General features: G+C 53.2%; 1 protein-coding gene across 3 annotated transcripts in view; it reads right to left on the bottom strand.

The window, feature by feature from the left end:
* WIPI1 (WD repeat domain, phosphoinositide interacting 1) overlaps window positions 1-15960 on the bottom strand; it is a 21408-nt gene extending 5448 nt beyond the window's left edge. For 2 of the 3 annotated variants that reach the window (XR_010652539.2, XM_065852711.2), the window contains exons 1-12: window positions 15809-15960; window positions 14666-14748; window positions 12954-13123; window positions 9801-9897; window positions 6102-6199; window positions 5033-5125; window positions 4679-4749; window positions 4014-4121; window positions 3499-3663; window positions 3216-3323; window positions 1883-2004; window positions 1034-1134 (exon numbers count right to left, since the gene is read on the bottom strand). Coding sequence is in view for 2 of the 3 variants with exons in the window: in XM_065852711.2 (XP_065708783.1) it covers window positions 1034-1134; window positions 1883-2004; window positions 3216-3323; window positions 3499-3663; window positions 4014-4121; window positions 4679-4749; window positions 5033-5125; window positions 6102-6199; window positions 9801-9897; window positions 12954-13123; window positions 14666-14748; window positions 15809-15879 (1287 nt within the window). In the remaining variant the exon portion in view is untranslated. The remainder of the gene's footprint in view (window positions 1-1033; window positions 1135-1882; window positions 2005-3215; window positions 3324-3498; window positions 3664-4013; window positions 4122-4678; window positions 4750-5032; window positions 5126-6101; window positions 6200-9800; window positions 9898-12953; window positions 13124-14665; window positions 14749-15808) is intronic. The other variant, XM_071816659.1, reaches the window with a different exon arrangement.

Below are 15960 nucleotides of genomic sequence, written 5' to 3'. Positions count from 1 at the left end.
TGGGTTATGTTACAGGTCACCAAAGAGAACTGGGCTAAGGTTGCTGTGATTTGAGGTGGATTTAGGCAGTGTTGTTCCAAAGGGAGTCACGAGCTAGTCATCTTTTATCTAAATAGCGCTTTGCATCAGTTGATAGGGAAGTGCCTCGCAAAGGTCGGCCTCAGCATATGGAACAAATCCCGGGATCCCGATAAAAGTCTTTACTTCCTCCTCCCCTGGTAAAACTCCAACAGCGGGATATGTAAGAACGGAGTAAGGGATTGGAAAGTCTGCCAAGTGCACAACTTGAAATCCATGACAATACTCTGCTGAACGAATGCATTACTATTACAAAGACGCTGCTGATTACAACCAGAACACAGCACGGTACCAACATCTGTCCATTTAGGGGTTAGATGCTTAATAAATGTGCGTGCAATAGGAAAGGGAGCGGAGAGACACTGCCAGGCTTAGGTTAGGTTTTAAAAGGCCAGTATCTTCTTCCAATGGTAACTGAAAAAGTGCCGTATAAAATTTGTAAAACTGTTTAAAACTGTTACGCCTTTCATGTTTGTACTTGGAAAAGGAGTTTCCAGTTAGCTTGGAAATGAAGAGCCTGGTGAGGTTCAGCTATGTCCCAGCTGCATTCTATAAACTAATACTACTGACTATAAATGCAACTGGGAGTATTAAGGTTTTATTTCTAAACAATGGTATTGGTCAAATTACAGGTATTCCTGGTAATACTAGAAATCTGCACAGGGCACACAGGTTAGATCTGGATCTGAATGCCATTCTGGATCTGCACTTAATTCAACAAGTTTGTTCAGATCCATCTCTGATTATTAGGGTTGATCATCTCTGCCCCATCCCCAGCTGCCATTTAGTGGTGGGTGTAATTTTCCTGGCACTGTCCCTATAACTTAATCAGTTATTTTAGGCTTCACAGTGAGCTGGGACAAAGTGGGGGCAACAGTATCTCTTCTGTAAGAGGTTAATACTTTCTTCTTATCATGAGGGCTGAATTGCAGTTTTAGGGGTCCCGAATGCTCACAGGTGGAAACTCATTCTCGTCATCGAGACACACTGGTCCAGTTGCAAACTCATGCTCTGGGATAACCTCTCCTCGCAGGGCACCACCGTCCTCCGAGTAGCCTGTCCGAGTGAAAACACAAAATGTTATGGAGAAACGGATGGAAGGAGTCCGGAAACAACCAGCAAAGACACTGTTTTATCACCTTTTCAGCACAGAGCTGCTTTCTCTGGCTTTTTGGCAGATGTCTGGGGTGCTGTGGAGAAGAAAGACGTCTCCAACGACACTAGAGATGAGGGAACGGGCTGCATGGGGCTCCTGTGGCACAGAATTTCCTCCGCCTACCATGAACATAACCACCAACTTCAGAGTAAGATCCACATCTGTACATGGACCTTTAGACTCAGGAATATAATGAGACCAGTCACCCAGTCTTCTCTTGCAACAATTTAGTGCTGGCTTTGTTAGGGTGAGGTGTAACAGGTTTGGGAGAATCTGCAGTGATCTTGCCACAAAAAACCATGATATCTGACTTCTACATCCAGAGTTTCAGCTCCTGGAAACCAGCCCGGCAGCAGCTGCTGCCTGACAAACAGTGAAGCTCGGATGTGGTCACCGCTCCGCTGCCGAGCCCGTTTGCAGTGCAAGGAGGAGCAGCACTGGCCAGGGGGGCCGGGAAACAAAGCAGAACATTCCTGGCCTGTTTTGGGGGGCAGGAGATGAACCGGGTGAGCTCCAGAGTCCTGCTGCCCCAGCCTGCACTGCACAGGTGGTGTTTCTGGGTGAACCCTTGGAGGTTGGGGGACTTTCCACTTTGCCCCAGGTGGCTGTTTTGCTTCTGGCTGAGGAAGGGGCAGACGTGATGCTTACCTGGCATGGTCGAAGTTGAAGGCACTGAACTTTGTCTGGCTACTGTTGCTGCATAAGATTGAGGTAACGGAGGCTGAAGGTCGTTTTCTTTGTTCTCCTCCATCTTTCCTGAGCCAAGCAGACTGCACAGGAGCAAAACAGGGGAAAAGAATTAGTCCTGGTCTTGACCATTCCTCCCCCAGCACCAGCTAAAACAAGCACGTGCATCCACATCTTGCAGCACATCACCCACCAGCATCCTGCATTGCCCACAGCCCTGCAGCGCTGCAGAGGAGAGCGTTGTGCTCTCCAAGGAAAGCAGGGGGGAAACAGAAGATAGGGAAAGCACCACTTGGACTAGAGGACAATGCTGGCACAGGAATAGAAGGGAACAGATTGACCACAAAAGCTTTAGGTTACAAAGGCAAACAGTGTTTCTAATGACAGAGGGGGCTCCAAAGGGCTTCCAACAGGAGTGGGCTAGATGGAAAAAGCAGCCCTGGCTAGTTCAGGATGGAGTTTGAGCAGAGATATAGTTATGATGTAACGTAACTCATGACCCAAGGGCCCTTTTCACTCCTCCGATGCTCAAAGGAACCCGCAGACGGAGCCGGGCCGCTCGGGGCCGGCAGCGGGCGGGCGCGGGGCCGAGGCGGCCGGAGCACGCTGGACAGCACAGCTTTCAAGTGCCTTTTGTTTTGTGGCTTTTTAAACAAAAAAAAACAACTGCTGGCATTTTCCTGGCTGTCGGCCACCTCCCGGCTTAGAGCACATGTTACATCCCACCCCACCCCAAAGGCTTCACATCTGGAGCCAAGCAGCCCAGATGTGGGGGGCGGGTTGGGGGGTGAGGTTACGTGCTTAATCGAATTTGCATACAAAGCGGAGAGCGGTGGGGAAGCCTCTGCTCTGGCACCGCACGCCTGCAGGCGTGTCTGTGAGGGTTTGTGTTTAGGGAAGGTCCCAGTGCTGCTCCACACCATCCTACCCCCAAAGTCAGGTCTCCAGCACCCAGTCGTGCCTGGAGAAGGTGCTGTGCCCTCCTGCCACCACGGTGCTCAGTGCTGCACTGCTGGACGCATCTCCTAAGGAACTGCCTGCCCACCTCTCGAGGCTGAGATGCCCCACAGATGCCTGGGGACCCGAGATGTCTCTGCTCTCTCCTGCAAGAAGCCCCATGTCCCCACCTGCTGATGTGGTTCCCACCCACGGCTGTTGGATCAGGCAGCTAAAATCACAAAGTCACTTCTAATGTTCTTGCTCCTACAGCTCGATTTTGTGCGTTCAGGTGAAATTTCCCTTCATGTTTTAAAAGATCAGCCTCTGTATCAGATGTGTCTGGAGGAACAGTTACCTGTGCTTCTTAATTAAGACACACTCCCCTCCATCTTGTGGGTCCAAGTTATAGATATAGAGATGTCCATCTGATGTAGTCACCAACAGCCGAGGCAACTTCTGAATCCTAATGAGAAAAGCATCGTGAGCCCAAACCACTCCGCACTCGCACACACACACAGCACACACCCGCAACGTGGCTCGGGTATGAGATAAGGGGCCAGGACACTGGTGTTGGGCAGAGATAGCTGTGTCTGCTCAAGAGCTGGTGTGGCCAAGGGGCTGCAGATGTCAGTACGTACGTGGAGAGGGCACAGATGTTCCTTTGTCCGGAGATGTTGAGGCGGACGGTGGCAAAGGCTCGATCCTGGTTCATCATGCCCGATACCTGAGCAGGGAGGTAGTTGGTCGCAGCCTGGAACATCTTCCCCATGTAACCGCTCCAGGTTGGAGGCTCTTCTGGCCGGCTGAGGGGGTCACAAAGCAGCGTCAGTGGGGCTACCGCCATCAGCCATGACAGAACAGATCGGGAACAGCCAAAATGATCCTGATTTGACACGCGAAGGCTTTCTTTGGAGCACATGTTGTGCACCAGCATAGCTGGATACACAGGCAGGGGACAGTGAGAGCTCATAAACCCAGCACAGCCAGGAGATGGGATGCAGCTTTCCCAAAGAGCAAGTCCCTCAGGACACAAAGCCAAACAGTCTGCAGCTGGTATTGCTCCTGGAGAGCACGCGGTGAGGAGATGGAGCCCAGCCGTCCAAAGCACAGCCAGCCCTGGGGCAGGTGGGTTAACCCAGGCTCACCCCCTCACCTGTCAGTGAGATGCTCCAGTTTAAAGATGTGCACGGTCTCGGTGTTGCTGGAAGCAGAGAGGAACTGGGAATCCATGCTGAACACCAGGGAGCTGATGTTCACATACCTGAGGCCAAGCAAAGACAGGAGCGGTCAGTTCATGGCATGCTGTTCAAGGAACGGCCCAGCTTTGCTCACAGAGGACAGGAGCTCCCATTCAGTAGGTTTGTTCCTGAAGGAATGGCTCTACTGCACATATCTGGTGGAGCCTGCAGAAGCGCAGCAACAGCCTGTCCCCACCACTTGAGACCTGGGCTCTGCACAAATGACTCAGTAGCTTCAAAGCACCCCTTTGAGAGGGCAAGAGTTGGGCTGATAACTTTGGGGACTTCATTATTTCAAGTAAGAAACAAGGAAGGACAGTAAATGGACTGAATCTACCTCTGTTCTCTGCAGTCGCCCTGTTCTGTAACACACTGAACTGAATCACTGAACTTGCCGGAGGCAGCTGGGCACAGTGTGGCCGTCTGGCACAGTGACATTTCTATCTGAGATACTTGCTCTTGTTTTCTTTCTGCAAAAGATGCCAAAGCCACCAGGATCTGACGTTGCCCCGTCCCTGTGTTTACATTTCTGCTCGGGGAGCCCTCTGTGTACTTGTCACCAACAGAAGAATGAACTGACCTTTTCATCCCTCGCCGGAATTCATAGAGCTTTTGCCCACCAGGAATGGAAAATACACGAATGACTGTGCCCTGCAAAAAATGCAAGATGGAAAGATCATGCAGGAGCTGGGCAAAGAGCGCCAGCCCTTCCTCTGACACACCCAGGAAACTCAGGCTGTGCAAAGGTCCCTCCTGTTTGCCAGCCAGGATCGATTCAAACCCGATACGCTGGGCTCTTACAAGTCAGAGTCCTTTTACTGCCCCTCCTCTGCTGGCTGTGATCAAGAACAGGCAGCTCAGCGTCCTGCTCTCCGTGCCAGCGCGGGCAGAGGGCACGGGCAGCGGGGAGGTGCTCGCAGAGGTGTCCACTCACTTTTTCTGAAGCGCTCGCCAGCTTCGAGCCAGTGGAGTTGAAGGTGAGAGCAGCCAGAGGCCCGTCGTGGGCAGGGATGGTGCAGGCTGTTTTCTGTAGGGCAGAAGTTAACGTGAGTGCAAAGCGACACATTGCTCCCCAGCCCGTGTAAGGGCATTCCCTGCAGATATGGATTCGTGGGATCGTGTCGCACTTGTCGTATCCCTTCAACATCCTCAGCAGTTATTTCTGCCCTGCCTTGAGCTCACCCGTCATGTATTAGAGCCAATGTGATTACAGAAAGCTCATTGCAGGGGCAGAGGTCCCCAGCTCCACACCTCTCCAGGCTGCGTGATTGTGACTGTGCCCTCCCCGAAATCTGGCATTTCTTTGTGCAGAGCCAGAGCTGCTTTCCCTGCAGTTCTCCTGGCTGCACAGCAAATCCTGCTGCAGAGCCACCACTGTGACTCCTGCAGGGAGCCCAGGCCCTCACTGGTACCTCTGGCAGCAGCCGCAGCATTTTCCCCCGCGCTCTGCTCCTCCCCTGCTGCAGATCCGCAGCTCCCGCTGCACGTAGAGCCACAGCGTTATGTAACCCACAGCATCCACAGCAGATCATCGTGACACAGCCAGGGACACATTTCCTCCGGGGGGGGCTTTGGACACCTCGCCCTCTCCATGACTTAAGGTCCAGCATCCCTCCCAACCCACGGGCTGGCAAAGGGGCTGCTCCAGGTCCTGAGCAGCACCCAGAGCAGCTCCAACCCACCCTGGTCACATCAATCCCACGCAATACGCTGCTGCATTCCCTATAGGAACCCCACATAGAACCCCTGTGCCAGTGGCCTTTGGGCTGTGGGGTAACGGGTCACGTTTCCCTTAATATCCTGTTCTGGGAGGTGGATGTCCTGATCTCAAAGAGGCATCCAAGCAAGGGGGATGGGGAACGTGCCAGCCTCACGCAATTCCCTCGCAGCCAAGCTCGGTGAAGTGTATTTATTCATCCCTCCCAAAGGCCCTGTTGGCTTTGCTGTGGTTCTGTTTGTTTTCAGTCCCTGTCGGTATCCAAACGGGCGAGCTTCACACTTACCAAAGTATTTCCATCGTAAAGCGCGATCTCTCCGCTGGTCGCACTGCCGGGATAAGCCAAGTAGGAGTTGGCGTGGTTGATCGAGAGAGCGCACAGACCTGGCAAGGCGAGAAGGACGCAGCTGAGGTTGTTTGTTGGTGGAGGATGGAAAGCAGAAAGGCGGCCATGGACACGGTGGGGGGTTCAGGCTCTGTCTCATTTTGGGGCAGCGTTCGGCACCGCTGCACGCTGGCAATGCCTCGGCCGTGGGGACACCTGCTGGCATGGGACAGTACGGCTGCCACCGTCCTCCCCAAAACCCTGCTCAGAAGGAGCCCAGGTCCTGCTTTTGGGCATGGTCTTGGCTTCTCCCCCTTCATCATCCCCTTTGAGAAGGTGCACGAAACACAGCACAGGACATCCGAGTCTCAGAGCTCACAGAGCTCATGCCCAGGCACATCTGGGCACCTCCAGATGTGCACAGGGTGTGGGTGCCGGGTCAGAAGCTCCGATGAGCAGCGGCTGTGGGGCTGGGCAGCGCTGTTTCCTTTTTCTCTCAACAGAAAAGGGAAGCAGAGATGGGCAAAGCAAACACCACAGTTGTACAAGGAGTTTCTGGCTGACAAGGAACTTGAACGTAGCTGAATTTTAACTACAGGAGGAATTCTCCCCCATAACAGCCATCTGGTTTTAGGCCAACAAGAGTATACAGGCTCCCAAACATCCCTTTCAAAGTGAGCAGGAATTACGGGATGAGACAGGGATGGATGGATGTGTCCATCCGCTCGGCCCCCGGGTGACCTCGGAAAAGAGCATCTTCCTGCCTCTCATTTCTGCCGCTGTCTGAGCACCCAGCCCGGTGAATCGTGTCACACGCAGACGGGTCTTGCTTCCTGCACCACGTCCCCACAGTCCTCCCAAATCCGACTCAAGGCTTCAGCATGACCCGAGCTTCCTGGCCCCCGCCGGGCGTCCCACCTTGTCCCTCATGCGGGGGAAGCCACGGGGTTAAAAGCTGCAGGGGACGCTGCCAGACACCCCAAACGTGCACGTCCGTATGCAGGGACGCGTACACACATGCTGTGCAACCCGCCGTGTCAGGACACGGCCCTGGCCCGGGGAAGGATCGGCTGGAGCTCTCGTTTTAGGTCATTGTTTATAACTAAACAAAGAGACCGCGGCAGAGCCAGGAGCTGCAGGATCGGCCAGAGGCCCCAGGGATCCGCTTGCCATCAATCAATCAGAGGCATTGACATCATGCACACATCGGGGAGAAGAGGCGAGGCAGCAGCAAAGTGCAGGCGAGCAAAAGGCACCCGAAGAGGAAGGGATGGGAGGAAGGCAGAGAGAACCCAGAGACTCCGCTCATGATGAGCAAGGGTATCTTTTCAGGGTGGTTTTCCCCCAGCCCGGGCAGCACGAGGGCATGAGCGCAGCCCTTTCTCTAAGCGGGGGATCTGGAGAGCGCTGGAGCTAAACAAAGCAAGTTCTGAGTGGCTGGAGTGAGTCACCCGCTGCCTCTGCTCCCGCCTGCCTGGGAGAGGCGGCCGGGAAGCCAGGCCAGGGGAAAACACAGATGCGAGTGTTGCGGGCTGACCTCAGGGACGAACAAAGAACAAGGATCACAAGGGACACGGGCAGCCTTTGAAGATGCTCCTCTGCTCTCAGCCGCTTCATAGCCCCGGTGAGGTTGGTGCACGCAGCAGCAGGCTGGTTCTGCTAGGGATGGCACCTCTGGAAGTGCCGCATCGCAGGTGGATTCTTCCAGCAGCATGGAAAAGAGCTACTGCATTGGAGGAGCCCGGTCTTGCCCCAAAGCCAGCAGGTCCTGTCGGATCTGGAGCTTGTGGGGAGCCACAGGAGGTGGTTTCCAAAGCTGCAGTTGTCCCCAAGATGTGCACCCATGTGTGAGTGCTGCAACCCCCTCGGTGCAAATCCTACCCCTGACATGAGCCACATGGAAAACAACACGCTTGGGCACACATGAAAAACACGTGTGGGGTTTTTTCCTCTCCTGCACAGAGGAGGCTGGAGCAAGAGACAGGTCCTGGCCAGGAACAGGGATCCCACTGCGACTGTCCGGTGGGTGCGCAGCAAATCCCGGTCCTTACTGTGCCCTCGGCACACACTTTGGGAGGGTGTCACACTTACTGTGTGCTCCTACACCCCCTCACCACCAATCCCTGCTCCAAAGAGGGTTGTGCAAGGAGCGGTGAGGCTGGTGTGCTCGCGACACGCTGGCCTCGGGGTCACGCGTGTGACCAAAGCAGATGGCCCAGGGACGCGGGCAGCACGCACGGCACAGCACCTGTCGCTCAGCTCATTGCAATGACAGCTGCTGCGGTAAAAGGGTTTAAAAAGAAAAAATCAAGCCCGTATGAAGCCTTGTGATCCGCAGCAGCTTCGTCCTGGCCCGGCGAGCGCTGATTGCTGTCACTCTTAAACCACAACCTGATCATCCAGCCCCACTGCAGAACAGCTTCAGGCCTGGGTATTCCTGCCCTTCCTGCCACTGCCGGGCTTTTTTTTAAACTTTAATTATGTTTGCAGCATTTAGTATGTTTAATCCACATGGAGAAGCCATCTGTTGAGACCTGAAGTAGGTCAGGGGAGCTGCCGGAAGAGCGGCCCTTGAAAGCCCCGGAGCGTGAGCACATCGGTGACTTCTCCATCAACCCGTGTGACGATGCCGCAGCCGGGACCCGCTGGGCTGTCACAGCGGCAGCGCTGCCGCGGGCGCTCGGCCAAGCTTCCCTCTCCGCAGCTCAAAATAGCTCCTCTCCCAGGAGCAGGAAAGCCGGATTCGCAGAGAGGATCCGCTCTGCAGCCACCTGCCCTGCCCCTCGGGTCTGCAGCATGCGTGGAATAATAGTGGGGCAGCCCAGGAACTCCCTGGCAGGGACTCAGCGCTGTGCCGGCTGCGTTTGCTGCTCCAGGTGATCCTCACAGTGCTGAGCACTTTGGGAGCTGAGCCAAAGCTTGTCAGTGATCACAGGAGCTTTCTACCTTGGCGTGATGTCCATGGGCAAGAGAGAACCTCAGCCATGCGGGAATGCAGAGCTCGGCTGGAGCTTTGGTCTGGGGAGCAGAGACACCACGGGAACCTCTGACTGCAGGACATGGTGAAGGAAGGGCAGGGAGCCCCACAGGGAGGGTGTCAGGTTGTTATATGTGGAGGGAAGCTACAGTCCTGGCCTGCCTTACAGCTTCCAGGTTGTGAAAGAGAGTGAAGGCTGATCGTGGGAAGCTGTGAGCTGCACGGACATCCCGTGCGAGGAGAGGAAGGGATCGAACCTGGGAGGTGAAGTCAAACCATGCTGACCATTTCTGCTCCATTGGTGCATTTGCTCAGGACAAGGCAGGGCTTTGCTCAGCACAAGGCAGGGCTTTGCTCAGGACAAGGCAGGGTTTTGCTCAGGACAAGGCAGGGTTTTGCTCAGCAGAGAGCAGTGTTTTGCTCAGCACAGGGCAGGGTTTTGCTCAGGACAAGGCAGGGTTTTGCTCAGCACAGGGCAGGGTTTTGCTCAGCACAGGGCAGGGTTTTGCTCAGCACAGGGCAGGGTTTCTGTTCTCCCAAGCCCAGCTGACTGCTTCCATGTATTTCTGGCTCCCCGATGCTCAATTAGGATCCACAAATCACAGGCTGGTTTAAATTCTCACATGAGTGTTGTGGCTCCGCAAAGCTCCTACAGAGCTACTCTCTGCCTCTCCCATGCTTACCTGTTGGATTTGGAGGCGTATCCAGAATAGTCTTCAAAAGCTTCATGTCCTTAATGTTATGGATGTAAATTGACTCCTCCAGGCAAACCACCAGCCTCTGCAAGGACACAAGGGACATGCACAGAACCTCACTAGCAGGGGCACATCTTTGCTGTCAGAAAAAACTCAACGGGAATTTCTCATGCACTGAAACATAACAGAAACATGATCTCTTCTGCTTCCCCATCCCCTCTCACTGAACAGCCTTTGATTTCGTATGATTCTGCTTTTGAGAGCTGCCTGTGTCTGGCCTTGCTGTAGAAAGCAGATAAAACGTCTGTTGCTTCTCTGTGACTCTAAGAGCTGATTTTCCACAAGCTCAGGCCCCAGGAACAAGAAGATACATCAGTGTTACACCTCAGCTGCTGGGCCTGGATTGCCATCCATTCCAACCCGAACTTTTCTTTGCAGTTCTTTTCATATCAATTTACTTTTTGATCATAAAGACCAGGCAGCAAAGAGGCTGCCAGTCCTGCCAGTCAGCATCCCTACAGATGGGATTATATGTCCCTTGCCCCAACTTCTTCCTGACTTGGGAGTGAACATTTAGGTGACGGGCCTCCCACTGCTGCTAAACCTACTGCATCTGCTCAGCAAATTAATGTTTCTTTTTCCGTTTGGCATCAGCAGGCAAAAATCTGCTTTATGTGCCCTGAGTTGTGCGGCGGAATTGCATAAAAACCGAGTTGGGAAACATTTGTTCAGCGGCAGTGACAGCGGTTAGCGTTTCACAGCGAGTATTTCCACCACCTCGGCAGATGGGCAGGGTATTTCCAAGTTAATGTGCTTGTAGCTCTTGTGCCGAATTCCTCAGGAACACCCACCCACCCGCCGCTATGGGAGGAGCTGCTGAGCAATGGGAGGAAAGGCAGAAAGGAAAAAGGAATCTGAATGTTATAACCTCAGCATCGGGCCGTTGTCTCTGTGACCGCTCAGCTTTGTGTCCCAGCTTGGTCCGGAGCTCTGTGTGCTCCCACAGAGGCATTTTTCTCGGGGGGGATTTGGGCTTTGGATCTGGCTGAAGGGTTGCGCTTTCTAAGTCCACCTACGTTAGTGCCAAGTGTCCAGAAGCGCTGAAACCTCCCAATAAAACCATAAGGCCAGACTCCATCCATCCTGAAGCTGGAGCACCCAAATCCATGTCCAGGAAGCCTCCACCTCTTTAGAAATGAGGCCACTTATTTAGTATCTAAATGCGGAGCTTAGTCACTAACTTGAAACACCCACATTAGAAAACCTTCGCCTTGCTCCACCATTACTCTCGGATCAAACTCTTTCCCACTTCTATTCCTGCTAACCACAGCATCTGGGGCTGTGTCAGAGCCATTCCGCATTTCCAGGAAGACTTTGCCTTTTCTACAGTAACGGGCACCAGCTTGCTAGCGGAGACCGTCAGAGCCGTATTTATACAGCTGATTTCGGCAAAGCCACCACGTGCTTTCCCAGAACTCCAAAACGCGCTGCTGTTGATGGGACAGGTGTAGGGAGTTTTCCAGATGATGGCAAAACAGCCAGAGTGAGATATGTTGGCACTGACAGGGACAAATCCAGGAAAGCAATGGGGTGGGAGGTGAGCAGGTGAAGAAGCTCCCCAGGAGCTGGGGAGGGCAGGTTCCCTACTTTGAGACAAATCCTGATCTACTTTAACACACTTCAGGGTTATAATGGAGCCTGAAACCAAGAATTCCCACGGATCAGCGACAACCGAGGGACCCATTCGTTTGCACAATGAGGATTTCCCCCAGAGAGGTCAAACCAAAACACGCACCAGTTGTTTGAGACCTGTTGCTGGCTTCCTTGCCGCTGTTTTCCTGTGTTAATGCCTTGTATGGGATTTGGCTTTCTGTGGACTTTTAATGAAGTGCAGCTTTCACACAGAAGCCCAGGCAAGGGATTCAGAGGTCATAGCGCAAGCAGAACCCAACTGCCACCGGTTTAGATCTTGAACATACACTGAAACACCGATTTCTCTTCTATATACCCAAGTACCTGTAGCATCTTCTGATCTCTCCAGGTTTAGCCGGAGCCCAGGATTTGAACCCAAGCTCATAAAGCAGCCAAGGAACACAGATGCACGGCTGGGCCTGTGCATCATCTTCAGGCAATATCCAGCGTAGCACATGGGGAAAAGCCTGAACTTATTTTATTCTCATACTAATCTCCTAGAGCTGCTAAGCAGAACCTCACGGTTTATTTTTATACATATACATCTATCTGCAATCCAAAGGAAGTCCTTATTTTGCCAGCTCCGTCGTAGGTTTAAGTGGAAAAAAATCAATTTAGGCCAGATTTAATTGTAGTACAGGAACTGCTGGTCAAACACAGTTTTACTGGAAATTCAACCCAGAGTTTCCTTATGGGAGAGCTTTACTGCAGGACTCAGTGTTGCTAACTGAGGAGAGGCTGATTATATACAATTACACAGACTGCTTATTTCTTCATTGTAAAACGTCCTCTGCTTCTTATGGCATATATTTTGAAAATAATTATGGACAAGAAGAAAAGATGACTTAAAATCCTCCAAAAGGGCTCAGGGGTTCGTGAGGCTGTGTCAGTTCAAGGAATAACACTCTAAAAGCCGCCTTCTAAGTGGCCTGAATGTTTTCTACACCTTTAAAAATAAAACCAAGCCGCTAGCAGTACTGGAGAAGCAGCCTTTCGCCTCATGAACAGAGTTCAGGTTACTCCTGGGTTTTGTTACCCACTTTGAAGGTCTCACTTGCAACCAAGATGGCAGAGATGGGACTGAAGTCAGGATGTGGAATCCCGAGGAGGGAGGAAGATGAAAAGGTGGTTTTTTGGCAGAGCTGCGTGCTGAATAGGCAAGAAGGCAGACAACAAAAAGCCTTTGTGTACCTGCTAGGAAAACAAGGACTTAGCTTCGTTTGACCGAAGCAAACAGTTGTGGTAGATCCACAGCCTTCCTGCTCCTCTGTCAGAGGTCACCGAGCCTGAAGTGGAGCTGGTCGGAGAGGACAAGAACCGACCCCTCCAGCCCCACGTCTCTGTCCCCGTGCAAACCCACCCAGGCAGCGGGTTCCCAGCTGCAAAGTCAACACCAGCAAAGAGCCAGAGTGGGACAAGTCTGTCTAACCCATCTCCCCGGCTTCTTACCTGACGGTTCAGCCGGATGGACAGTATGTTACTGGAATAGCTGTAGTTGCAGATCTCTGTCCCTTTCTTGAAGTGGTAGACATTCATTTGCTGTGGCTTGGCATGACTGACCACAACCACAAGGCTGCTGGAGAACAGACGTTCCACGATGTAAACATCTGGGATTTCATCTGGCAACAAAAGGAAGGCAAGACAGAGTCTTTAGCTTGGCTTATGGCTGGTTTGTTTGCAGCAACCAGTGACACTTGGAAGGGAATTGGGTTGGAAGACTCAGTGTGAAGGTGTTCAACATCTGCTTTTCTTAAAAATTTCTCATGCCTGGCACAAAGTGTTTAGGTCAGAGCAGGAAGGAGTTAATGAACTTTCTCTTGAAGGCAGAATTTAAGTCAGTTCCCTTTGACAGTGCTGTCAGGGCCCTCCAGCTGAAGCTAATCCTTGGTCCTCCAGCTGTAGTTAATCCTTGGGAAGTGGATATAAAAAGGAGGAGCTCAGCAATGGGAGAAGAGGATCAGCTTGGTTGGGGCCTTCTCTGGAGGGTGTGAGCAAGCTGGGGCTTTCTGAGGTAAGGAACAAGTTGTGTGTAACTCACTGTTTATTCTCCACGGTGTCTGATTTTTCCCAGTCTCCTTAGAGAATGCTGCTCTGTTTAATCCCTCCCTGTCTCTGGGGCTGTGGTGAGCACTGGTGTGTCTTGCAGAGACCATGTTTGGGACACCTCCTGTTGTGTGGAGGAGGCACTGTTGCAATGGTCCTGGGGGAGCTCTACCTAAATCATCAGGGGTTGTGATTTGTGGTGTAGATAGTCGTGAATGGTGGCTAGTGCTTGGGTTGTCCTGCACTGCTCCTGTCACCTCCAGAGTGACACCAGCAGGGATCTGTTTCTCTTTGCCCCTTGGTCTGACTCTGGGGTCCATCAAAAATCCTAAACATTTTTTAAATATGTTCATGTCTTGTTGCTGTATAGCAGCTGAGCTGCCCTGGGGGATTAAAGAAGGAACCTGGACTCTGTGCCAGGTAATACAGCTCTGTCTGGTTGCCAAGGCTGCCTCCATGGCCAGCAGAGAGAGTGTAGCATCTCCCAGCTGGGAGGTGTATCTTGGGTGCATCTCAGCTGAAACACTTCTGGCTGTGGTGTGACCCAGACCAGAGTACATGCTCTGTGAGGCCTGACTTGTTTTGGGCTGTGAAGCCATTGTATGCTGCTCTGAGCACAGCTAATAGCTGAAAGCCTGCTGTGAATGACCTTCTTACATGGAAAACCTGTTAAAAACATCTTGCTTGTAAATACCACATTGGGCTAAAAGCCTGTGAGTTATCCAGCATCCGTGCTGGGAGTCTGCAGTCTCCTGTCTGTGGATCTGAAACATCCTAGTGCTGAACTAACTCTGAGTGCTGGTTTGTAGGAGAAACTGCTGCTGTCAGACTGACAACAGGGAGAAGTAAGCTGGACTCTAAGCTTGAGGGGCCCCTTCAACTTTGAAGATATTGCTGGCTGTTCAGAAGCTTCTCCAAGGCTGCAGCTCGCTCTGAAGGCTGCTGTGCACAGGGCAATAACCAGAACTGTCCCTCTCTTGATGTGTGGGTACAGCAGAAACAGATGCCACGTGTGTGGTGGCACTGAGCAGGATCAGCCCCTCCAAACAGACTGAAGTGCAGTAACACAGGTTAAGTCTGTCAGCTCATATTCCACTGCAGCGAAACAGGAGACTTACTGCTTTCATGGACCTGGTCCAGTTGCTCCACAGAACTTAAGGAGAAAAGCCTGTATCCAGTTGTGGTTCCAATTGCCAGGGAGCTGCAAAGACAAGACAAAAAGCTTGTTAGCTTGGATCTTGTGGCCTCCGGGTGACAGCAAGAGAGCCCCTGCATGCAGAGGAAAGGTGTCATTTCTGGCACACCGATCCATGAAGGCAAAACTTGAGTTTCCACTCTCAACCTAAAGCATGGAAGGTGACAAACCCGAGAATCCTGAGGCAGCCTGCAGGAGAACACTGATTTCTGCAGGCTGTGGGAGATTTGCTCTTGCTAACAGCAGTGTGTGCGGGCATGTAATGCGAGGCACAGCCATGCCAAGCACTGGCTCTGCTCCGTTCCAGATATAGCAACCAGCAGCATCTCAGTCTTAAATCAGTAGCTGGCCCAGAATACCAACACAGAGCGTTTGTGGCGGTGACCGGCAAGTTCACGTCAGCACCACATCGCTGCCCATCGAAGTGCCCTTTGTTTTAGGCACAGTAAATGCGAAGGTAATGCTATTGCCAGGTGTGAGTGGTGTCTGTGATTCTTATCTCGTAGCCTGTGACCTGATCTCGGCTCTGGGCTGTGCAGTGACTCCTGCTGGATGGTTGTTGTCCCACTTGGAAATGGTTCTCAAACGACTGATTTGGAAGCAGGTGAACCACAGCGAAGGGGGAGAGGCTCCCAGGAAACCCTCTGTCCTGGGATGGTTCTTTAGACCCAGCTGCTCACCCAGAGCAACTGAGTCCTGGGCAACCGGGCCACTGACACAGTGGCCACGGGTCAGGGGACAAAGCCCTCGGGCAAAGCGACTTCTCCAGCCATCCAAAAATGCTCCTCCAGCTCCTGGGGAGGCAAAAAACGGCGATTCCTGTGAATTTGCTGCTTCCCTTGGGCTCCCACAGACCCAACCTGGGGCACCGGAGGGTGTTTATGGGGAGCCAGGTGCCCCCACAGAGGGGGCCGAGGGATCCCCCAGGGTTTGGAAGGGAGCGAGGAGCCTCCTCCGGGGGTCACTCCCGTAGGGCCGGCCCCGCTCCGAGCCGTCCGGCCCCGCCCGGCCACCGCCGCGCTGCCGTCGCTTTCCCCCCTCGCCCCGCGGCTCCCGCCCCGCTTACGTGCAGTCCTGGTTGTAGGAGAAGCAGCTGAGCACCGCGGGCCCCCCCGGGGCCTCGGCCGCGGCCTCCATGGAGCGGGCGCGGCGGCTCGGCCCGCTCCGGCCCCCGCGCCGGCCCCGGCCCGCTCCGCCGCGCAGGCGGTGGCCAGGGGC

Source organism: Patagioenas fasciata, chromosome 18 (assembly GCF_037038585.1).
Source record: "Patagioenas fasciata isolate bPatFas1 chromosome 18, bPatFas1.hap1, whole genome shotgun sequence".
Taxonomy (NCBI): Eukaryota; Metazoa; Chordata; class Aves; order Columbiformes; family Columbidae; genus Patagioenas; species Patagioenas fasciata.
Note: the sequence above shows the minus strand (reverse complement) of the source record. Positions and strands in the feature narration are given on the sequence as shown.